Source organism: Ursus americanus, chromosome 12 (assembly GCF_024610735.1).
Source record: "Ursus americanus isolate L20-20 chromosome 12, mUrsAme1.1.p, whole genome shotgun sequence".
In the NCBI taxonomy this organism is placed as follows: Eukaryota; Metazoa; Chordata; class Mammalia; order Carnivora; family Ursidae; genus Ursus; species Ursus americanus.
Genome location: NC_142138.1, coordinates 55739437 through 55765629, shown reverse-complemented (window position 1 = coordinate 55765629; position 26193 = coordinate 55739437). Strand labels below are relative to the sequence as shown.

Below are 26193 nucleotides of genomic sequence, written 5' to 3'. Positions count from 1 at the left end.
CACGCAGTATGTGTTCCCTCGTGTTTGATTTCTTTTGCTCACCATTGTGATTGCGAGATTCCTCCATGTGACTATGTGTAGTAGTATTTCCTTCACTTTCACTGCTTTATTTTGGAGTATTCCACTGTACAAATATACCATAATTTGTTTAATCAAGTTTCTGCTGCTGTGCAGATCCTCTGAGATGGAGATAATCATTCCTACCAGGAATTTTGCAGTGTCCGTTTTTCCTGTATAGTTCTTTTGACTCAAGATTTTCTACTTTACACAAATAATTTTTATTATCTTATTATAAAGTGCCTAATAGCTAAAACATATTGTGTTTAGCATGTGTTAGGCATTGCCTAAATGTTTTATATGCATTATTCATTCATTCATTCCACAAATATTTGCTGACCACCTGATACTCTGTAGGAGTAAAAAAGACAGATAAAAATTCCTGTTTCTATGGAGCTTATATTTTAGGAAATAATCTCTATCTCAAAATCTATGGGGTGTATATTATTACCCCTATTTTTATAATTTGGGAAACCAAGGCACATAGCTGCTATATTCATTTCTTATTTATCTTTTCTACTCGATTGTAAACTCCTTATAGGCAGGAACCAGTTCCCTGTATATCCCCACAGTGTCTAGTTCAAAACATACATATAATCATAATATTAATTATTTGATGATGATTAAGATTTATTTCATGTTTCCTATATGCCAGAGACAACTCAGTCTTCACAAAATCTATGCAGTTGTTATTTTTATTAACCCCATTTAGAAATCAGAAAAGAGGCAAAAAGAGGCTGCATGCCTTGCCTTTGGACTAGATTCTTGTTCTGCATCATGTGTTGAAATGGATCCATGGGGTTGCATGTAACTGTCATTCCTTCATTTCAATTACTGTAGAGAATTTCGTTCTCTGCTACCTCTACAGCCACTGTGGTATACCCTATGGTCTTCCTATGAATGATTTTGCATAGCAAAAGGAACTGAGCTTCTCATTTCTTCTCTCTGTGTTCTGCAGGTACTCTATTTCTATACACCAAAGGAAGAAAGCGTGATGGACATTGAGTTTTTGTCCAACCTCTACGTGTGTTTTACCCAGAAGAGTGTGAGGTGGGAATTGTTAGTTATGCTATAGTAGACGGACTATGTTTAAGAATCTTAGCTGGTTTATTCACTGAATATTGCTGAGCTTCTTCCACATACCTAGCACTGTGCTGGGCTCTAGGAAAGGGAGAAGGAAGCAGTCTCAGTTTCAAGGAGCTCCCGATTGTTGGAGGAGATCAGAGAGAGAACCGGTTGCCCTTGAGCTGCATTAGGGTAATCAGAGGCTCCTTACCCCTTCTTGTCCTTCGAATGTGCATTCTGCCCACTACCTCCATAACTGGAGCCACTTCAAGAATGCAGTCTTGAGAAAGTAATGTGTTGTTGAGACCATCTGGACTATAGGCAATTGAACCCAGTTAAGACCTCTATAAACTTTTAAGATCCTGGCAGGTGGGTGTGGAGGTATACTAGTCTTGTAATTGCCCGCAAGCCTTCTATGTAAGTTTTCTTGCTTATCATATCTGTCCGCTACCAGCCTAGATTGGTCTACCCCTTTCTTCAGTCTCTCCTTGCCCTCTGTGAATGGGGGCCAGTTTTAGATTTCACCCAAGAAGCTTCCAAATTTGTGAACAAACAATTGGCAAACCAGCCAGGAGACCAGAGGAATGGAACTTGGGAAAGAAGTACGGGGACAGAAACCCCAAGTTGGCCACCAACCTCTCTGTGGGGAGAGGTGGCGTGTAGGATGCTTGTGGACCTTCATATGAGTACAGGGATGCCTTCAAAACACCCGCTGGTTTGATGTGCTTGCTTGAGGAACTGCAGATAGTGCACTGGGGCAAAGAAGGGAAAGGAATGGTTGTGGCAGTGGGCTGGCCTCTGCTGTGGGCCGTTTGGCTGGCCAACAATGACAAACTAGAGACTGAAGCCAAGTTAGAAAGCTGAAAGAAGAGCTGAGGTTAAAATAGGACATGTGGGTGTCCATTACTCAGCTTCAGGGCTGGCAGACAGGGTGGGAGAGCAGGATAGGAAGCTGGAGAACTAACTGTGCTATTTTGCAAAGCTAGGAGGGTACAGGCTCTGTGAATTAAGGTCTAAGCTCTTGTGACAAAGCCTGATTGGGACCCTAAGAGATGGAATCCCTAGAAAGTAAGGAGTGGGAAGAGGAGGATGTGATTGACAGTAAAACAGACAAAATGTTTCATGCTGTCCGACCCCTAATACAAACACAATAGCACAGCACAGGCAAAACAACCCCAGCCAGCAGGGCAGCCCCCAATTTAGGATACAATCATGATGAAAGAATATACTCCCACTGAGCTTATTGATTTAGCTGCCAAGTTCCAGCAAAAGGCCAGGGAAAGTATTCCAGCACAGCTAGTGTGGCTATGGGATGTGAGGTGGGAGTCAGGGGAGGGGATGATGACATTTTTCTGACCAGGTAGGAGGCACAGAAAATGAGCAACATTACCAGACATCCTGTCCTCTGGCAGGACCTGCATGGTGCTCCGGTGCTCAAGGTACTCAGCCTGGTGTGGATTGGATTGTTCTAGCCTGCAGGAGGTCTGGCCCATTGAAGGGGATCTCTCTGGGCAAATGGAATGCTAGAAATCTATAGAGGAAGTGCAACAAACTTTTAGGAAGTTGGGAATGAGACAGGCCATCTGTCTTTGAAGTCTCTGATTGGGCCACATTCACTGCAGGAATGGAAGCCAATACACTCCAGTCTGAACCCAGGACCTGGTATGGGACGCTGATATCCATGCTGAGCCCTGTCACGGGACAGAACATTTATGATGTTGGGCAATCCATTGCTCATCTGGGGGACACTGACAAATCCCAGTAAAGTAGTAGCTGTGGGAAAGACTTGAGACAGCGATGGGACTTGAAATATCAAAGGTTATCCCAGTCAGCTGTAAAGGATCCTGTAAAAGTAACCTGGAAGCAAATGTGGTTTGACCTCCTGGCTGCTGGGACTCCACCTCAAAAGGTAGACTGACAACCCAATGCTGTGTTGTTTAGCCTGTGCAAAACCTTAAAACCTAAACAACAGTTCAAACCTGCCCCACCTGCCCCTCATCCCTGATGCCCCTATTTGCTCCAGAAGAGGACTTCGGGGAGTAGTCCTATTTGGGGTGGGTGCCTCCTACACCCCAAGTATAAGATACAGGTCAATATTGCCTCTAGGTGAGGGTCAGTGGGGGTGATCAGAGAACTCATGTTGAGTTTGCTACTCACTGAACTCCCAGATATAAACAAAAGGTGATGGCTTTGGTTGACACTGGGACCAGATGTACACTAATACATCTTTGAAGTTTTCTGGCCCCTTCCATTGCCATCTGTGGTTGCAGAAGATAAATTATTCTAGTCAGGAGGTTCCCTTTAACATTGTAAGTTAGGCATTTTCCCCTACCAAAATATGAGGTTTTAATCTCTCTAATACCAGAGAACACATTGGGCAATAATATCCTACAAGATTTGCAAACATCTGTCGGTGAGTTCTGCATCTGGGTTAGAGTCATCAAGCCAGTACTGAAGGGAAACCAACTGGGAACCAGGAAGTCCACTGCCCTGTGAAAAATGGTAACTGACAAACAATATAAATAGCCTCAGGCCCAAGGAAATAGGAAAAACTATCCAAAAACTGCACCCCACGTAGTTATTCTGCACTCTGCCTATAGCACTTTCAATAACCCCATATGGCCAGTGAAAAGTCAGATGGCTCATGGAGGGTGACTGTGAACTACTGAGAACTGAACAAGGTAGTGCCCCCCCCCCATCCATGCAGTGTGCCCAACATTGCCACCATCTTAGATACTTGGCTGTGATCCTAGGAGTGTACCACGTTGTAGTGGACTTAACAAATACAATTTTCAGTATACCCGTGGCTGATGAATCACAAGATCAATTTGCCTTCACATGGGAGGGACAATAATGGATCTTTCTTTCTTTTTTTAAAAAAATTTAATTTTATTTTATTTACATTAAATTAACATATAGTGTATTACTAGTTTCATAGGTAGAGTTCAGTGATTCATCAGTTGTATATAACACCCAGTTCTCATTACATCACGTGCCCTCCCTAATGCCCAACACCCAGCAACCCCATTCCTTCATCCCCTTCCCCTCCAGTGACTCTCAATTTGTTTCCTATGGTTAAGAGTTTCTTTTGGTTTGTCTCCCTCTCTGATTTCATCTTGTTTTCTTTTTCCCTCCCTTTCTCTATGCTCCTCTACTTTGTTTCTTAAATTCTACATATGAGTGATATCTATGATGATTGTCTTTCTCTGAATGACTTATTTCGCTTAGCATAACACCCTCCAGTTCCATCCATGTCATTGCAAAGTTTCTTTTCTTTTTCTTAAAGATTTATTTATTTATTTGAGAGAGAGAGAGCACGAGGGGGAGGGCAGAGGGAGAAGGGGAGAGAATCTCAAGCAGACTCCATGCTGAGATTGGAGCCCCATGATGCCGAGATCAGGACCTGAGCCAAAACCAAGAGTTGGATGCACCCATTGTGCCACTGTGCCACTCAGAAACCCCAACAATGGACCTTTCAAATGCTTTCTCAGGTCAACCTGTACAGCCCCACAATATGTCATGAGACCTCTTCCTATTCTCCTTCCCCACATCAGTAAAACGGGCCCATTACATTGTTGATATAATGTTCACATGTGAAGACCTACCTTTGCCATAGGATATTGTGCAGACTTTGCTGGAACATCTGTGTAAGAGAAGATAGGCCATGAAATCACAAAAAGTTCAAGGCTGAGATGCCACCATGAAGTTTTTAGGAGTCATATGTTTGGCTAAGATGTGTGTGCTGTCCCAGAAGCTATGATGGATGACATGCAAGCCTATCCAACCCCTACGAGCACAAAAGAGAGCCAAGCCTTTGAAGGGACTTGGAGGTTTGGAGGACTTTTACTCTCCACCTGGCAGTGTGTCATCATCCCTTATACCACTTGGTAAAAAGTACAGAGCAGCAAGCAGCCTTTGGGAAGGCCAAAATACTAATGATTAAAGCTCTGAACCTCTCCCAAGTAGGGCTACTATCTGAGTTAGATGTGTCTGTGACTCTGGAAGCCGTGGGTTGGGCACCATGACAGAGGCAATAGAAGGAGAGCGTACTCTTAGGATTTTGGTCCCAGCTTTGAAAGGGGGCAGAAAACTGATAAACTCCCATGGAGCAGCAGCTCCTAGTGGTGTACAGAGCATTCCTCCCAGTAGACCCTCTCACAAAGGAACAGAATATCATGGTAAGAACTTTCCTTCCTATCAAGGATGGGTTGAGAATATGTTCCATCAACTCATCTCTGGCATGGCTCAAACTTGCGTGTTGAGTAAGTGACAAGCCCATTTACAGAAGTGAAGCACTTTGTGCATCACTGTCTCTAGAAACTCAGATGCTTCTGAGCCTTGTGGAATCCAGATGTCCCACCAATTTCCTCTGGTGGCCTGTGTAGTCATAGAGTGGAGCAGGGGAAGTTCCCACTGGTGCTTAGAATACAGATGGCATCTAGTCAGGCATCTGGATAGAAACAGCAGCCAGTGGGCTGAACTCAGAGCCATTTGGCTGGTGATCACTCAGCTGCCCTGGCCAGTAACCCTTTGCATGGACAGTTGGGCTGTTCTAACTCTATGGCTGGGGTACTGGGAAGCTAAGGGATAGATCATTACCATGAATAAGCCCTTGTGGAGTCAAGATATATGGAAAGACATTTGGGTTTGCCTGGGAGAGTCTGAGGCAGTCTTCACTATCTTCTACATCCTGACTCATAAAGTGCTGACTTCCCCTAGCAATCAGGAAGCTGATGCCCTAGCTTAGTACAAGCCCTAGCAACTGACTCTTTAGTAGACAGCAGATTGGGTGCATAGAAAGAGTGGCTACTGCAATGCTTGGGAGAAATTATGTATTGCTAGGGATGCTGGATTGCCCTTGAAATACAGTTACTTGATAAATGCAATAACAGCTGTCCTGCGTATTCTAAACAATGCCCAAGGCAACTGCCAAAGGAGCCTGGGGCCATCTACTGAAGTTCCCAACTGGTGAGGGATTGGCAAATTGATTATATTGACGCCCTCACTCAGAGTGAGGGTTCTAAACATGATTTGGTTTGTGTGGACACTGTGTTTGGCCTAACCCAAGGTTTCTCCTCTTCCTGTGCAAACCAGGCTGCTCCGATTAGAGGATTAGACAACCCGAGTACCACATGTGGATACCCTCTTCAAACAGACAGTGATTGGGGGTCACATTTCAAAGGTCATAGTATGTAAAACTGGGCAAAAGCCATTGAATGGAGGTTCCATCTGCCCTATAACATGCAAGCAGCAGGGATAGTAGAAAGGAAAAATGGAATATTAGAGGAGCAGATTAAATTAACAGGTAAAACCTCACATTAACTGGGTGGATTAAAGTACTGCCCCAAGCCACAATACATTTGAATGCTCAACCAAAACAGCCTGTTGCTTCATATGCCAGACTGTGGACCCCTGCCAAGCCACCCAACAATGTAAAGGTATGGAAGTCCCAGGAAACATCCATTGCCCAGACCCTCACCAAGGATCAACATGCCATGCTGCTGAGAACACCAAGCCCTCTGATGCCTGGGAAAGGCATTGTCTACTGGAATTTGCAATGGGATGTCCCACCGGGATGGGTGAGTTACTTTGCATCTTTGGGTGAGGGGGAACTATTCAATTTCCAATTTTGTTGTCTGGCTACAAGCTAGATGGGACATGCACCACTGAAAGGGGAGAAAGTGGGGGTCCACGTCTGGCAAATCCCACCCCCAGTCTGTCTTCTCATACCTGACCGTGCTGCCTTCCCCAGCCAACCTGTATGGTATGCATGACTAGGTCAAATTCCTAAGCTGTAGCCATATTAACATCTAAGGATCAGGCCACAAGTATAATTCTTGGAGAAGGGGAAGACCTTCCCATACAGTTTCCTACTAAATATCTGTTTTTTTGACCTTAGACTTCTGCTGCTCCTGTGGTGTCTGGTCATGGGCTGGGTACCAGATAGAAATACCGGTGATGGGTAGTAAGGAGGGCACATATTGCATAGTGCACTGGGTGTTATACGCAACTAATGAATCATCAAACTTTACATCGGAAACCGGGGATGTACTGTATGGTGACTGACATAACATAATAAAAAAACATTAAAAAAAAAAAAAAAGAAATACCTGTCTGCAGTGGGCCCACTCATATGCCTGGCAAAGGAATCCATCCAGCTGTTGGGTATGTGGAAAAGAAGCTCCTCTCTAGCTCATCTGGTTTACCATGGTGGGTATCACCACTCCAGGGAAGTGACTGGAAGGTCCTAAAGCAGTACATTAAGGAAGAACAAGCTAGGACTAGTACTCTTACTTCATCTGATATGACCAATACTGATGCAGAAACCTGGTCTATGGCTATCAATAACACTGGGCATAGGTATTCTTTTTCTGTCACTCAAACTATAAAGGCAGTCCACCAAATCGCTAACCAGGAGGTCCTACAAATACCACCAGCAGAGTCATGGGTGGCTAGTCACATTTGGGATGGGTTCATGTGGCTTACCTTGGATCATGGACATTTGAGCACATGGATACTCCCATGTTGGAAACAGAAGAATCACTCTAAATATAACCAACCCAATTATACCAGGAATACGGGATGGATATCACTGGAACTTTGTAGTCATTCTGTCACATTAAAGAATAGTGACTAGTTTGGTCACACTGTCTGAGTATTTATTGGTAGACTTGAATGGGACCATGTGGAAGTGTGACACAGATCTTTGGCCATGGTTTCCACCTGGCTGGCTGGGTCACTGCAACCTAGGTTTTCTCTGAGCACAGGGGAGAATCTGCCCCATGGTAGTGAAAATTGCCAACTTCTCTCTTCTCAAGACCAGATGAACATATTCTGTTTTCCACTGGTATAATCATTTGGCTGCCATCTTTGTCCCCTCCATTGACCTGGAGGACCAATACACAGAAGCCCTTGCCACATTCACCCAACAAAGCCTGTCTTTACTAAACACTGAAATGTCTTTTTTAAAAAAAGATTTTATTTAAACATTTATTTGAAAGAGAGAGAGAGAAAGAGCGAGAGAGAGAGCATGAGTGGGAGGCCAGAGGAAGAGGGACAAGCAGACTCCCTGCTGAGCAGGGGACCCCCCCCCCCCAACGTGGGGCTCAGTCTCAGGACCCATGAGATCATGACCTGATGGCAGATGCTTAACCGACTGAGCCATCCAGGAGCCCTGAACACTGAAATGTCTTTAATGAGAAAAGCTGTCTTCCATAGGATGGCTTTGGACATTACTACTGCCTTGCAAAGAGGCACCTGTGCCATTATCCAAAAAGAAGGTTGTGTGTTCATACCTGATGCATCTGCTAATGTGTCATCTTTCTTAAAACCTATGAGGACACAGTGAACACCTTGAATGATCCAACCACCAGCCTAGGGGACTTAGTAAATCAATAGTTTGGATCATGGGGCTCTTGCTGGAAAAAGTCCCTGATTTGGGGGATCGTTGTCTTCTTAATCTGTGTTTTCTCTTGCATGGGACTGGATTACTGCTGTGGTATGTGCCTCTGAGCAGCCAGATAGCTGCTGAAGGAGCCACCTCCATGCTAAAGAAACCCCTTGCTGACTGCTCAGGGCACACCGCAGAAGATGGAGGCACGTGAGATTATAAGAGCCAGTCTAGAGGAATGGAGTGTTGGAGGAGGTCACTGAGAGGACGTGACCACTGATTGACGGGGGAACTGGACTTCGGCAATGAAGGAACCCGGGTAAGGCCTCTTTTTATAAACTTTCAAGATTCTGGCCGGCAGGTGAGGAAATCTACTCATTTTGCAGCCGCCCAAGACAAGCCTTGTAAGTTCCCTTGTTTATTACACCTGCCGCCTACTGATCTGGAGTGGCCAGCCTGTTTCTTCAGTCTCTCCTTGCCGTCCACAAATGGGACCAGTTTCAGATTTTACCCAAGAATCTCCCAAGGGTGCAAACCAACAACAGTACGAAGAGTTCATAATCCACTTTGCAGTCGTTTCACCCAGGCTTATCTATGGTTTGCAAATGATGCTGAGTGCCTTTCTCAAAAACAGAAGAACTAGGAAGATCGGTAGGGGAAGAAAGGGATAAAGAAAGGGGGGTAATCAGAAGGGGGAATGAAGCATGAGAGACTATGGACTCTGAGAAACAAACTGAGGGCTTCAGAGGGGAGGGGGGTGGGGGAATGGGATAGGCTGGTGATGGGTAGTAAGGAGGGCACGTATTGCATGGTGCACTGGGTGTTACACGCAACTAATGAATCATCGAACTTTACATCAAAAACCAGGGATGTACTGTATGGTCACTAACATAATATAATAAAAAAACATTTAAAAAAAAACTTGAGGATAATTCTTGCATTATCCAAATATTTTTTCCTACCTGGCTCTGCAGATATTTAATTTGCATAGAACTTTGTTGCTGTTTTGAGGAACTATTGTGTTACTCTTGTGATGATGCTGTCATGTTCTCTGCTTAGTGTTATATGCCTTAGGATATCATTGGATAGTGTAATGACCATACTTAAGAAGAATTCAATTAATTGTCACTTTTATGTATATTAAAGCTCTTCGTAAAGTGCTATGAAATGACAATATAATTGTTACTGTTGCTACTGAGGAGCGTATGCTTTCTCAGCATAGTAAACATGAGGAAATACCTCGATGATTGAATCCATTCTTGGTTTTTAAAATGTCCATTGACTTGAAGACTTTTTCCAAGGACAGGAAGCAAAATTTAACACATGCTTCTAAACTTCTCTTTATTTTCTCAAGTATGGTTTACAGCCTCAAGCGTGGTTGTCCTTTCTGACAGAACTACCTTTTATCTTCTTTTTACAAGATAAGATTGATCTATTTTTTAAGCTAATACACCACTGGCTTTATATCCTTGTTGTAGGCTTTGGGAATAGGTTAAAGCCTCTTTGTGTTGCATTATTTACTGTGCAGCTACATTAAAAAATACAATGAATACACTGAAATTGATAACTCTGGAAGAGTGCAAAGTGGTAGTATTCATATTCAATTATGGAGATGATCTATTACAACAATATAATAGTGATGCTATTTGAATGCAATACGGTGAATAAAAATAAAGTGGCAGGCTAACAGAATTTCAGTTTTTGAGTTTAGGAAAAAAAAAAGATAAATGGTTAGCAGGCCTGGTTAATAGCTCAAATGCATATGCTATCAGCTCTTATTTCAATGTCAACTCTTAGCAAGGACACCAGGCAAATGAACTTGAATATCCATTTGATTTACTAGCTTCTTAAAAACTGAAATAAGCTTTTATATACTTTGGAAAGAATTGCTAGCAAAAAGGATAAGAGGGTGGGTTTTAATGGAGGTAATCCTCTAAGAAATTACTCCTTAGCAGTTAGAAATACAGAAAAGGAAGATAAACTTGAAATAAGCCTGATAAATCCTATCTTACTCATTGTCTTCACTTAATAGGTACTTTGGAACTGGATTAAACTGTGCTCTCAGTAGTCACCCTGAGAATCCTATTCTTTATATATTCTCCTTCTCCCCTTTTACTGAACTGATGATTACTTTTCCACCTACGGGTTATGAATGAAGTCACTGAATGCAATTATTGGGTGGAGTTCTTGGATTAAGATCATGGATCTCTAATGAGCCTTCGTGTTCTATAAATGGTGCTTCTCAGACCTGCCTGGGCGCTAGAATCACCTGTGTAGCTTGTTAGAAATACACATGCCTGTGTCTCTCTCCCATAAATTTTTTTAAAAAGATTTTATTTATTTATTTGACAGAAAGAGACAGCCAACGAGAGAGGGAACACAAGCAGGGGGAGTGGGAGAGGAAGAAGCAGGCTCCCAGCGGAGAAGCCTGATGTGGGGCTCGATCCCAGAACGCTGGGATCACGCCCTGAGCTGAAGGCAGATGCTCAACGACTGAGCCACCCAGGCGCCCCTCTCTCCCATTAATTTTGATTCCATACATTTGGGCCAGGACAGATAGAGTTTATGATACATGAACAGGATTGAGAATCCTTACCATTGTTGGTTCAAAATACATTTCATAGAGATGAGAATTTTTTTAAAATTAAGTATATTTAAACATTGATTTGAATTTATATTATTTTATATAGTTTATGCATATAAAATTAATTTTTATTATCCAGGTATACCTGTGCACTGTATAGGCGCAAGAAAATACAGAAGCAAAAAGAACAAATTAACTTCAAATATTCTTAATATTCTAAAACACAAATGGGCATTGAGAGTTTAACTCTAGTAATAGAGCATATGCCTTTGTAATTGAAGCAGAAATTGGTGTTCTCTACTGAAGGGAAGATCTCATCCATCCTTTCTTCCTGTACCCAAATATTTTTCTGTGTGTGTATGTGTGTGTGTGTGTGTGTGTGTGTTTCCTTCAAGGAATTGGCATATATGAGTTTAGCAAAAGCTAATCATGGACTTTTGGAATTATCAGTTCTGGTGACATACCAACCTGGTGATGGCAGTTTATTCATCTGCTCATTTATCCATCCAACAACCATTTGTTGAGTACCGACTAATACGCCAGACCCTATGCTGGTGTTGGTGATATTCAATCCCTTCCCTGGAGAAACTTCACACTCTAGGATGGGATATAGACAAACAAATATTATGGTATATTGTTTATGTGCTATGAAAGATGTATGTACAGGATGGGTTTAGTGTACAGATAAGAGATATCTGGATCAAAATGGAGAGTCAGGGAGGATGAGTATAAAGAAAGGATATGAAAGTAGGGTATCAGAGCTAGAAGACACTCACATATGGCCCTTTCCTAATTTTGGAAATATTTATGGGGGGGTAGATATCTTTACTTACTGTCTTTATTGTCAGGAAGCTCTTCTTTCTTCTCTAATGTTCTTTTTCTTTCCTTCTTCTTCTTCTTCTTCTTCTTCTTCTTCTTCTTCTTCTTCTTCTTCTTCTTCTTCTTCTTCTTCTTTACTTACTGTCTTTATTGTCAGGAAGATCTTCTTTCTTCTCTAATGTTCTTTTTCTTCTTCTTCTTCTTCTTCTTCTTCTTCTTCTTCTTCTTCTTCTTCTTCTTCTTCTTTTTGGTCGTAGTTTGCTTTCTTTTTCATAGTATTATCTTTGATTGTACTTCCAGGGTCTTAATAATATTTTGAATATTTCTTTTCCCTGCATACTTTCTGTTTCTTCTGAGAAGCATTTTTACTGCTGTTTGTTTTGGTCCCTGTCTTTCAAGGTAGAGATCAGAGAAAGCTGATTGTTCTGAGAAAGCTCTTCAATCTTCTGCTGGACGGGTTCTATAGAGACCTGACTTTCCACTTCTTTGAAGTGCCCAGGTAAGAACACTGAGGTCACAGCAGTCACCATGTTCATTGGTGAAAAATGGTCATCCAGCTAATCTGGTTGGATAATGGTGGGATAACTGGTTCTTAAAAAGATTTTTCACTGATTTTCATATTTTGGCTTTATTGTCTCCCATACCCCAGACAGGGGTGGCAGGGGTGTGGTTCTAGGGTATAATAGGGTCGCTTCTCACTCACCCCATTACCTGCTTTGCATTTTGCCTTCCTGGGTCTGCTGTCAGTCACCATTAGTCAGGTATTTACTTTCTGTTTTCAAAATGTCTATTACTTTTCTCTAATTCTTCTGTTCACTTTGCCTTTGTAACCTTGTGTCTTAAAACCAAACAAATAAAACACCACCATTATGATAGGGTTTCAGGAAGGGGAGAAAGTGAATTCATGTATTCTGTTTGCCCTTTCACCTGCACCTAAGTGCCTTATTTTTGTAGGACCCTGTGCTAAGAATTTAATTAATAATAATTCTAGGTAACAGGCATTATTACTGTATTACTTTTGCAGATGAGGGAACTAAATTTCAGAGAGATTAAGTGGCCAAAGAACTAGCAAATGGTAGAGGTATGGCTAGTAAGGAGCTCTCAGATCTGTGGAGTGGTTCATACAGATTATAAGGCAGCTTTGGGGCTAGCACTGCTATCACAGACAGGCTCCTTCTCCTGCCACTTACCAGGGTTCACCCTGATCCCAAACCCGGCTTTGGGGACTGTGACAGTGAGGACCGGGGAAGGGAGGGCTGAATGTGGAATGCTATTAGAGACGTCTTGTTCTGTAGAGAGCAGACTTTTATCAGCTCTATCATCATTATCGATCGGACTGTTTTCTGACATAAATTCTTTCTTTTAGGAACTTGACAAAGTTGCATTTTGATGATCTATTTTAGTATTTTGCTAATTATGAGATGCAGGCCACCTGCTTTCAAAGGAAGGCGCTGGAATGGAGAATAATAGAGATGTAAATATGGTGCCTTTTATGGGCAAAAGCAGATTTTTTAGCAGCATGTTTTAAAAAATTAGAAATTTAACAGCTGTTTTGCAAAATAAGTGAAATGCTTCCGTATTGCTAAAGAATATGCACAGGTAATTAATTTAAAAGTAAAACTTGTGGCCTCATTTGACTGTATTAGCATCACTAAATTAATTAATAAACTAATTTTAGCTGTCAAATTATTGACTAGATTCTAAATCTCTGCTCACTAAAAACACTGATTTTTTTAATGAAAGGTAAATATAAATTAACAAGACCAATTTTCGTTTTTTAAAAAAGATTTATTTATCTATTTATTTGAAAGAAAGAGAGTGTATGTTGGGGTGGGAGGAGCACAGGGAGAGAAACTCAAGCAGACTCCCTATTGAATGGGAAGCCCTGCTCAGGGTTTGATCCCACAGCCCTGAGATCATGACCTGAGCAGAAATCAAGAGTCAGATGCTTAACCAACTGAGTCACCCAGGCACCCCCACAAGACCAATTTTCTTATGTAGTTTATGAAGTGACCTCATGTTTTATGTATATAACTGGTATGAATCACATTTTCTATAAGTGATAACTAGGAAAACGAAGAGTTATAAGATGAGATTTTGGAGGATATAATATTTGTACATTAGAGGTAGGAGTTTGGACTTGAAAAAGATTTTTATGTACAGATGGTCCCCAACTTATGATGGTTGAACTCACAATTTTCCAACTTTACAATGGTGTAAAAGTGATAGGCACTCAGTAGAAACCATACTTCAAATTTTGAATTTTGATCTTTTCCCAGGCACCAATATGCTGTTAGGAGTCTGATAGTGGGAGAAACCTGATTGTCCATACTCACCACTTTTTAACCATAAACTTTTGGACCCAAAGGAGGGAGCATGGACATCTCTTTTCATGTGAGGGCCTTGCATTGTACATAGAAAGGAATCAACAGATGCTAAATATAAGGAGGGTCCCCCCCCAGTTCTACATTTTCCTTCTATTTTCATCACCCACTTTCTTGATTGATATTTCAATAGTAGTGCGGTGTTACTGCTCTGTGGTCCAATTTCTCTTGCTCTCAATGGGAAGGCTTCTCTTTTATTTATCTATTTGTTCCTATTAGGGAGAAATTAAGCTTTAAGTGGCTATACACCTGTTTATTCATTCTGCAAGTGGTATTGCTCACTGTCAGTGGTGTTTTTGATGCTAATACTGCTTCTTGCCTTGTTTTATTTGGAGTCCTGACATGTTTGCCAGCCTACAGTAGCTAATAAATAACAATAATGAATTCTTTACCGGTTCCTGTTCCTCCCTTACCACAGTCTTCCTTGAGTCAAAATGGAGAAATGTTTTTTTTCTCCCTGGTTTCATATTTGATATCTACAAAGTGTTCAATCAGGTGTTTACAAAATGAAGTTAGTTGGCATTTCAATGATGTAGTACTGATATGATTTTCTTATGAGCTATTTTTCTGCAACCATTTTTCATCATTTGATTTTTAGGATAGATAATATGTTTTCATTGTTCAAAAATAACATAAAAATGCAAAAAGATATACAGTGGAAAGTTATACTCCCACCTTTTCCTTTCTTTTGCCCAATCCCTACCTCCCAACTCCATAGGTAACTACTTTTATTAATATTTTATGTATCCTTCCAGTTTCTGTTTATACACATGTAACCAAATACAAATATAAATAGTCTAATTTTTCCATTTCTTAAACACAAGATACCATTGTTGTACTTCTTTCACATTTCACCTAACATTGCATCTTGGAACTTTGGTCATATTGAAATATAGACTACCATATTGTTTTATACAATTGAATAGTATTTCAGTTGATGGAGGTGTTGCCATTTACTTAAGTTAAGGTCTTCTTGAAGAACATTTGTTTTGTTTCTAGTATTTTACTAGGCCACATCATATTACAACAAAAAACCCTCTTATAAACCTCATGTCACATGTATGCAAATAGATTTGTATAGGATGAATTCCCAAAAGTGGTAATAACCAGGTCCAAAGGTCTATGCATTTGTGATTTTGTCAGATATTGGTCAATTGTCTTCCACGGGAGTTGTACCCGTTCATGCTTTCTTCAGCAATGTGTGAGAATGCTATTATAATGCTCACCTATAGAAACCTTGCTCAAGCTCTTGGATTTTATCAGTCCGTTGGGTAAATATAGTATCTCAGGACAGATTTAATTTGCATTAGGAGAGCGGTTGGACATCTTTTCCTATGGTTAAATCCATGATTATTTCCATTTATGTGTGAACTGGATATTCATAGCCTTTAGGTATTCTTCTATTGGGTCATCACTTTGTTAGACAAGGATTAACATTTACCTGTAATATAAAAGTAAAATTATTTTTGGTAATTTGAGATTTTTTCTTGGCTTATGATGTTTTGTTGTGCAAAAGGTTGTTTGTTTTATACATTTTAATTCATTCAAGGTATTTATCTTTTTATGGATTTAGGGTTTTGAGAGACAATAGAAAGTTCTTTCCTACACAAACCCTGTCCTCCAGTCTCCAGCCTAATGCACAGTTTTCTTCTAGCATTTTATAATTTTAGTTTTTTAACATTTAAATTTTTGTTTGATCAGTTGCTCCATTCATTGAACAAGTAATTACCAAGTATCTCTCATGTACTAGGATCCATTTTAAGCACTTGGGATGTATCTGTGATCAAGACAAACAAATATCCTTGCCTTTGCAGAGTTTGCATTCCAATGAAGGAGGTAGATTAACAACAACAACAGCAAAATAAGTAAATTATATAGTATGTCAGAAAGTGATGAATGCTTTAAAATTAAAATAGAAATAATCTGTTAAGAGGAACTGGAATACCAAGTGGTGGGTATAAGTTGCAATTTAAAATAAAGTAATTGAGGGGCACCTGGATGGCTCAGCTGGTTAAGCGTCTGCCTTCAGATCAGTTCATGATCCCTGTTTCTGGGATTGAGCCCCATGTGGGGGCTTCTGGCTCAGTGGGGAGCCTCCTTCTCCTCTCCTGCTTCTCCCTCTTCCCCTCCACCCTCTCTCCCTCTGCTTTCCCCCACCCCGCCCCCACGCTCATGCTTTCTCTTAAATGGATAGATAGAAGCAAATAAAATCTTAATAAATAAATAAATAAATAAATAAATAAATAAATAAATAAACAAATAAAGTAATTGATGCAGACCTCATTGAGAAGGTAACATCTGAGCGAAGCAAGGAAGGAAGTGAATGACTTTCATGCAAATCTCTGGGAGAAGAAAGTGCTAGATTGAGGCCCTAGGTCTAGAGCATGCCTGAAAAAGAGCAAGAAACTAGTGGGACTGAAGTGTGGTGAATGGGGACAATAGTTGGAGAGGAAACCACAGCTTTCTAGACTCTTACAAAGACTTTAGCTTTTATTTTGAGTGAAATTAGGAATCATCGCAGAATAACAAATAGGATATATTTTAAAAGGATCACATCAGGGAATGTAATTGTTGAGAAATTAGGGAAAATGATCCAGTTGATAGGCTGTGTCAGCAAAAATAGAGAGTAATTAGTGATCTAGTCTGATAGCAATAGATTCGAAGCTGGGTTTTTTAGGGAATGGTCTGAAAGCAGCATTGAGGACTGAGGATGACATCTATCACTGGGCTCACTTACAGCCCAGTGGTGTTAAGAGTTACACATTAGAAACAGCCACCACTTAAGAGAACTGCGGGGAAAGAAGGGTCTACTGGGCAGAGCCAGGTTTCGGTTGAGCGAAGAAGGTGAAGGGAAGAGGATTTTGCTGCTAATGGAGTAAGGAATTTCGAAGTGTCAAGTAGAAGAGTTTCTGCCATTGGATGGCCTGAAAGAATGAGACCCGGAAGAGGATGTGGGACTTCTTACTGTGACTAGAGCGAGGAGTTCTGAGGGTGATGAGAGTCATAAACAGAGATGCAGGACATCATGGAGTAAGTTGAGAGTACTTATGCCAGCAGGCCCCTTCAGGTTCAAATTGGAGCATAAGGAGGGTGAGCTTCTGACTAAGAGAATAGATGCCCAAGGAGATATGGTGTTAGGTTTTTGACCTCAAATGGAGTCAGTGTGGTCTTATATTCAGAATGTGCTGTGTCTTGACTCCATGTTTATAGTCTTGAGGCTTCTTGGAAGTAGAGTGTCACACTAAATATATTGACTGCTTCACTTCTGATTATTTGGAAATTTAATGTGTGAAGTGTTGGACCAACTTAATATTGTTCTAGACAATTACCAGGTTGACTTAAAAGTTTTTCTTGGAGCGGTGCCTGAGTGGTTCAGTCAGTTAAGCATCTGTCTTCGGCTCAGGTCATGATCTCAGGGTCCTGGGGTGAAGCCCTGCATCAGGATCCCTGCTTAGTGGGGAGTAGGCTTCTCCCTCTCTCTCTGCCCCTCCCCCTGTTTGTGCTCACTCTCTCTCTCAAATAAATAAGTAAAATCTTAAAAAAAAAATTTTAAAAAAAAGCTTTTCTTGAAAAATCTATCTCCCCTCCTCCCATAGATTTGAGATGGCACTGTAACATATAAATTGCCACATGTACCCTGGATTTTATGCATATATGTATTGTTGTATTTGCAGTTGTTGTGATTAATAGAATAAGTTCCTTTAAGAAGTGTTCTGTGAGTTATAGAACCCTTTTCTTAATGTGACTTTCTTGAAAGGGAGGTCATAAAAATATGCAACTATTATTTGCTGGAGAGGCATGTTAAGTCATTAAAATGTCTTTGTTCTAAAAGAACTCTTAGACCAAAATGTGAGAACAACCTTCTTCATTATTTTTCTTCATTGAGCTTATAATCCTGCAGATGTTGGTCACTGTTTGCTTCTGTGCTAGCGTGGCCTTCACCATCAAACAAGGATACAGCAACACAGCATAACTCCCAGGAAGCATCTCATCACAAATTGCCATCTGCTATAAGGTAAGTTAATAATGCAAGGTTGAGCAAGTCTTTCTTTGAAGTAGGTCCTGGCAGGGCCCAGTATTACAATTTCGCTTGGGCCATAGTCTTTTTGTACTGTCATCAATAAAGTGAGACTTACAATTGATTAGTAATAGTGACTATGATAGTAAAAACAAAATACTACTACTAATAATTAAATAGATATCAAAATTTGAGCACCTTATTAGATGTTTGGTATTGTGTCATAGATGTTGATAGTGTATGTTTAAAACAATAAGAAATTATTGTACATGAAGGCTCAGGGAAGTACAGTAACTTACTGAGGTCACACCGCTGGTAAAGGGCAGAGCCAGTGCAATATCACGTCTATAGTCTACTCTAAAGCAGAATTTTTTTCTCTCTTTTCACTTTACTACTAAATATTGTTTAAATTAAATAAATGATAGAGGAAATCTCATAAAAGACTATCTTTCTGAGTAAATAACATAAGGACACCTTATTTTAGTTTTGCGTAAGTAATTATCATGACCATTTAATGTGTTCATGAAATCAATGCACACGTACTTTAATTCATCTATCATCTATTTATCTATTATCTGTCTCTCTATTTATCTGTCCATCCATCCATCCATCCATCACCGTGATAGAATAAATTTGTGTAAGTGATTGTAAAGATGGCAAACACATAAAGTAAAATATATTAAAAATTATTTTTAAAGTGTTTTGTTTCAATCTTATAAAATCTAGGATTATGGAAATCCCAATGACAAAAATATATAATCCAGTGCCTTTTACCTGATTTTTATAAAACACACACCTCAAGATACAGCATCTTTATTAATAATGCTTAAGAGAGTTTAAGAATAAAATTTCAGTTTTATCAGATTATAAGGTCTGTATTCTGATTTCCCACAGGTAATGAGTAGATTTTTAAGCATTTTTTTCATTTTCCCATTAAATGTAACTTGGGTTTTAATTTTTCAGAGAAAATGCAACTAAATAATTTTCTAAGGAATCAGAAAAAGAGAAAAAACCAAACCAGTGTCTTTGCTTTTGTTTCATACATCATAATACTGTTTTTTTCCTTGACATAAATGTGTTCTGCATGTCGTTCAGATTATTGATTTTTACTCAGTATGCTTATGCATTTTTGTTCAAAGGTTTTTCTCTTTTTGTCTTATGTTGGGCAGTAGGCCTTTTAACACTTTGTGGGACAATCTAACAGTTACAGTATAAGAAGTCTAATAAAAGATGTATGTCCCATTGTGTTCCAGCTACAAGGACCTCAGATCAGTTCCTTGAAACATGCTGATCACTGTTCTGCTTCAGGGCATCTGCATTAGTTTCCTTGTCCACTAATGCATCAACCCCAGATAGCCTCGTCTCTTTCCCTTACTTTAGTCAGGATGTCTTTCATCTCTTATATCTGGGGTCTTTTTCACTGGACTGTCTTTTTCTTTTTAAGATTTTATTTATTTGAGGGAAAGCAAGAGATAGAACACAAGCAGGGGGAGGAGTAGAGGAAGAGGGAGAAGCAGATTCCCTGCTGAGCAGGGAGCCCAATGGGGGGCTCGATCCCAGGACCTTGAGATCGTGACCTGAGATGAAGGCAGACACTTCACTGACTGAGTCACCTAGACGTCCTCACTGGACTTTCTAAGAGTATCTCCTTCACTCTTCAGCCCTGGATCTTGCTCTTCTTTGTGAACATCGAACTATCTCTTGCATATTTATTTGTTTATTGATGTCCTTTCCACTTGAATGTAACTTACATTCTATCGCAGATCATTTTTTTTTTTAAGATTTTACTTATTTATTTAACAGAGAGGCAGTGAGAGAGAGAACACAAGCAGGGGGAGTGGGAGAGGGTGAAGCAGGCTTCCCGATAAGCAGGGAGCCCGATGCGGGGCTCGATCCCAGAACGCTGGGATCATGACCTGAGCCGAAGGCAGATGCTTAATGACTGAACCACCCACGTGCCCCTATTGCAGATCATTTTTGTTCACAAATAGCCCCTAAGCCAATGTCTGGCACCTAATGGACACTCCAAAAACATTTGTTAGTTGTGTTAAGGTTTTTAATGTATGAACACTGTGGGTTCTCTTCCTTTACTTTTCCATGTTCCAAATATCTGATCTATGGACGGCAGCTTTTGATGTCTTTTTTCTTTCTTTGAAGCAAAGTACTAGTATATTGTATCTTCCTTGGGTGGTTCTTCTGCAGCAACATATGGAATCAAATGATTTCCTGAAATAAATTGTCAGAATTTCTACCAATCTTTATACTCTATCCAATTTGTAAAGAATTGTCGAAATGTTCATTGAAAAGAAACAAAGAGAATATTTATCTCTGCATAAGAATCTTTAAAGCATCAAAAAAAAAAAAAAGAATCTTTAAAGCATCTATAGTCCACCATTTATTGAAACATTTGAGACTCATTAGTATGAACAATGCTTATGAAAGCAGTCAGAAGTTCTTTTCAGTTATAAAATATTATAATTTAATATTTTGACTATAGTCATTTAGAAAATATCTTTTGAAACAATATTAGCATTTTAGCTCTGTTTTTAACAGAGCACTTTTACTTATACTGCTGAAAGCTAACTTCTAAATATTTAAACTTAAAATCATGCAAAGTATGTTCTTGAGAGATTTGCAATTTCACAACCATAGTTTATTTTCTTGTTATAGGTGATACATTCTAAATATTTGAACTTAAAATCATGGGGAAAGACATTCTGAGATTAGTTGTCTTTTTATTGATAGGCAGTCTGCCTCTGTTGGGAGTTGGTCTTCATGGAAAGTCTTAGACCATTTAACAAGAGAGTAAACCCATTAAAAATATGCAAGCTCTTGGAAAACAAAATCCAGAATACTAATTAGACCTATTAAGGCAATTACAGAGCACTATAAATGATGCAAAAGTTATGTTGGGCTCCTCATGGTACCAATGACAAAAAGCCATAGAGTTCCTATTTTTTCTAAATAGAGATAAAGAGTGTGGGTGATTAATTTCAGCACCATCGAGTTAATTTGCAATGAGTCAACAGCAGAAGACATTTCTATGGGCATAGAATAATGGTAGAAGATGGTGGTTTTACCACTCAGTGGTAATACAGCTATTTGTCAGGCAATGCTTTAGTAATGAAGGGAAAACTACAACCACCTGTTGGCAAGAAAGAACAAATATAAAGAGTTGCTGGAAACTGTGCTCTTTAGTTGCAGCCAAAGCTCTGAGGTTTCCCTGACGAGCATGCATATTTCAGAAGATTCCTAGCTCCTGCCTTAATAGCTTTTGATGAGTGATCAAAACATTATGATCTCTGTTTCAGAAGACAACTTCAGACTTATGAACTAGTAATAGGAATTTTAAACCTGTTCTTTGAAAAGCACTAATAACTGCGTGGTGCTATGCAAAACCATCTCATTTAAGGAATAGAAAAACGAGGCCGTGGTCAATAAAACCCTAAAGAAAATGTTGTCCCTATAGACTTGTGAAAGACTTTTTAAGTACTTAAAAAAAAAGAGAATCTCAGTTAATGTTTATAACCACTCTGAAGAAACGAGGCAGGGCATATAACTGTCCCCACTCTTCAGATGAATGATCGACACCGAAGAGTTAAGAGATATCCTTCCCTAAGAGCTTTCAGTAAGGGAAGAGAAATATTAGATCAAGACTTGGCTATCCAGACTCCTAGTCTGGCACAAGGTGGCACAGTGAGATGGTCCCTGTTACCATGTGATTATTTCCTCAATCTCAGTGCCTAAATGATTTTTTATTTGTTTGTGCCTTGAAGCATCACACGTTGCAGAAGGGTATTTATTATTATTCACCAAATTACAACAGATGTGCGAAGTCAGCTAGGGCAGAATAAGCGTGAAGGAAGGACAACCAACAGCATATGTGCAGATGTAATATCTGTTAGAGTTCTCCTCGGTGGTTTTGCCAGGGAATGGAAGCCATCAACAGATTTGCTTGAGGCTGCAGAATCTCAGACAATCCCCACCTCCACAATTAATCACAGCAGAACAACTTAGTGGTTTTGGTTTTGCATTAGTGATTGTCATTTCCATTTAATGTGTTCATAAAAACAATATGTATACATTTTAATTGGTATATGCCCCATGACAGAAGAAAGTGGTATTGGAAGATGAACACAGAGTAACCATAATTAATGGACTGTTTTAACCTCATAAGATCCAGGACTTCGGAATCCCAATTGCAAAGACACAGCTAATTGAGTTGCTTTTACCCAGTTGCTGCAGCACTTTCCTTAAGAGTGGATATTTCTTAACTGAGGTCTTACTAAACTTAAAATTTTTAAAATTCTTCTGATAAGGTACAAATTAATAATAGTATAAACTAAATTCCTCAAGGAGTCCATGGTCTGTGGACTGAACATTTCAGCTCTGGTCTGTCTTCAAATTGCCTGTCCCGTAGAGTTCATAATCTTAAAATGCACTGGCCATGTAAGGTTTTTTTGCTAAGTTTCCACTATAGGCTGGGAAGTCACTGAAAGTAGAAATTTTCTATCTCATCTTTTTAAGACCCTTGCTTAATATCACACCACAGGTATTGAAGAAATGGTGCATGAACCAAACAACTTTATATCAGACTGATTAACAGTCAAAGTATTGAACAAGACAGGGCTATCTGTAAGCCTGAAACAGCTAACTGGGAAGAGGACCATGTCTTTGGAGTACTTACACAGGGGACATGGTGAAAGTTGTAGACGATTATTCTGATGTTATGATGTTTAAGGGATTAATAAAACTTCTGAAAAAGACCTAGAAAGCCTGCCTAGGGTCTACGAAGCTTTAGGTTCTTCTTTTCCATACAAGGTATAGAGTATAGAAGAGAAATGAGGATATGTCCAATTAAGAACTTTGTTGCTAGATGATATCATGCCTAGGGAATGGTTTAAGATTATCAAAGTTTTGAGCTCATGATGGGAAAGTGGAGATCCAAGGAGGGAGAAAATTCATTTGCTAAGAGATCTGTTAGCTGGATCAGCTGAAAATAGAAGGGGGATTCTAAAACATGTGGATATGTTATTACCCTAAACTGATCTAGAAAGTGGAATAACATGGAGAAATTTCCCAATAGGTCATACCAGAAATAATAAAAAAAAAAAAGATAAATACTTCAGGTGACAGAAAATGGCACAATTTGATTATATGAATCAAAGATATTACCGAGATTTATTATGATAGGATTGACTACAAGAATTTTGGCTACAGAATGGTATAGATAACTACTATTTAATAGAACTATAATGTGAACCACATATCTAATTTAACATTGTCTAGTAGCCATATTGTGTAGTAAAGAATTTGGTCTTGATCCAAAAGATGCTTTTGTCCTTGCTTCTAGGACTAATTTATGTCATACCCAATAGGATTGTCTTTGTTCAGAGAGGGAGCCAGCCACAGAAGATATAAGGTGGGACAAGCCATACCCAGTGGTCTGAGAGTGGGGGCTGGCCAGGCCAGAAAGACCAACCAGGTGATTTAAGGTGGGGGCTTTGGGTCATATGGTATCAGTTTACCTGAAGGCTTAGTTCGACCATGTAGGACGTCAATCAGTCTTGCCTTTGTAATAAAGCCTCAGTAAAAACTGGATATCAAAGCTTGGGAGAGCTCTCCTGGTTGGCAAGACTCTGTGTGTATTGTTATACATTGATGCCAGGAGATGGTAGCACGTCTTGACACCAGTGGAACTTCCTAGATTCTGCCCTATGAGTCTCTTCCTTTCACTATCTTTTCCATATAATAAACCGTAACTGTGAGTATGATAGTTTTCAGTGAGTTCTGCCAACTCTTTTTAGTGAATTATCAAAACTGGGAGTGGTTTTGGAAACCCCTACAAACTTGTAGTTGATGCCTGAAGTGAGGGCTGTTTTCTCTCTAACATTTAATTGGACTGTAATAACTCCTTGCAATTGGTGTCAGAAGTGTTGGGTACATTTGTCAGTCTGGAGGATTGCGCCTTCACCTTCATAGTTTGCTAATTCTGTGTACATATTAATTAAGTAAAAAGTAAAAAAAAAAAAAAGTCAATATGTCCAAAATATTATCATTTCAATAGGTAATCAAATAAAAATTACTAATCAGCATATATAATGTTAAGTATATTGGCTACTAGCTACCATGTTGGACCAGGCAGTTATAGATTACTCAAAAATAGTAGAGCTCTTAGCAAAAGAGCTCAAGTACTGTCATTTGTTAAGACAACATTTATCTACCATAAAAACTCATGAACCTGAAAGTTGAGGTAGATTGGAGAATATTTGGGTACAGAGTAAAAGGGCAATAGAATGTAAGTAACAGAGGACTGTGTTCCCAGGTCAAGTACATAGATTGGATATCCCTGAATCTGATCATGAAGCTGGCACAGAGGCAGCACTGGGGGGCTTAGCCATCAGGTCATCTACCGATTCTCTCATTTAGCTAAATGCATACATAGGATAAATTCTTGCCATTCACAAGGAATCTCTCTGACTCTGCCTCTCTCTTTCCTCCTTTTCTCCCATTTTTACTCTTCCCTCTCCTTCTTCCTTCCTTCCCTTCCCTCATTTCATTCTTTTTATTACTTCCCTTTATTTCCTTTCTTTCAACAAATATTTACTGACCGCTTATTTCTGTGTCATGTATTATTTTTGCCCCCACATTTTTTTTTAAAGATTTTATTTATTTATTTGACAGAGATAGAGACAGCCAGTGAGAGAGGGAACACAGCAGGGGAGTGGGAGAGGAAGAAGCAGGCTCATAGCGGAGGAGCCCGATGTGAGACTCGATCCCGGTATGCCGGGATCACGCCCTGAGCCGAAGGCAGACGCTTTAACGACTGCGCTACCCAGGCGCCCCTTCTCCCACATTTTTGAGCCCCTACCCCAGTGGATGTTTTACTATGTCTGAAGACATTGTTTTAGGTGTCATAACTTGGGGCAAGGGTGCTACTGGAATATAGTAAGTAGAAGGCAAGTATATTGCTAAATGTCCTACAATGTACAGGATGGTTCCCCACACAAAAATTGATCCAATCCCAAGTGTTAATAGTGTTCAAGTTGAGAAGCCCTGTCCTAGAAGGTTTTAGAGATAAAGGGAATGACTTTTTCAGGCAAAATTTTGACTAAGAAGGAGAAAAGTAGAAGTTTATTTTTTAATTAATTAATTATTTTTAAAGATTTTATTTATTTGAGAGAAAGAGAGAGAGGGAGTGTGTGAGAGCAGGGCAGAGCAAGCAGAGTGAGCAGGGCCCGCCAAGTGCAGAGCCCAACACAGGCCCGATCCCAGGACCCTGAGATCATGACCTGAGCCAAAATCAAGAGTTGGAAGCTCCACTGACCTAGCCACCCAGGCGCCCCAGAGAAAAGGAGAAGTTTAAAAGTCGTTAGAGAAAGCAGTAATTAATAATAGTAATTATAATACCTAACACTAGTGTGTTTACTATTTTACAGGAACTATGATATATATTTTACTTATATTAACCTCTTTAATCTTTGCAACCTAGTAAATAAATACTCCTATTATCCTCATTTCATGGATGAGAACACTGAGACCCTTGCCCACTAGCTAATGCTAGGAGGTGGTGGCATTGCCAAGCTAGAGTAATGGGAGAAAAGAACGATTGAATCATTTGAATCTTTACCCTAGACACTAGAGATACAACTTCCAAAAAATGGAAGGAAAGATACTGGGATTCTGCGATCTGAGGCTATAACAGGGGATGTCTTAGTAGGATTTAGAGTCTCAGAAAACACATTCTAACAATAATAGAGAATCTGATGTCATTGAGATAAAGAATGGCTGTTTTCTGGGGCTCCTGGGTGGTGCAGTAGGTTAAGCAGGCTGACTGTTGGTTTCAGCTCAGGTCATGATCTCAGGGTCATGAGAT

At 39.8% G+C, this 26193-nt stretch overlaps 1 protein-coding gene across 1 annotated transcript in view; it reads left to right on the top strand.

The window, feature by feature from the left end:
- LOC148109194 (uncharacterized) overlaps positions 1 to 26193 on the top strand; it is a 76202-nt gene that overhangs the window by 6290 nt on the left and 43719 nt on the right. Inside the window, exons 3-6 of the mRNA XM_087866142.1 lie at positions 1016 to 1107; positions 6524 to 6701; positions 8639 to 8831; positions 12315 to 18314. Of these exons, the coding sequence (XP_087722268.1) occupies positions 1016 to 1107; positions 6524 to 6701; positions 8639 to 8653 (285 nt within the window). The 3' untranslated portion in view covers positions 8654 to 8831; positions 12315 to 18314. The remainder of the gene's footprint in view (positions 1 to 1015; positions 1108 to 6523; positions 6702 to 8638; positions 8832 to 12314; positions 18315 to 26193) is intronic.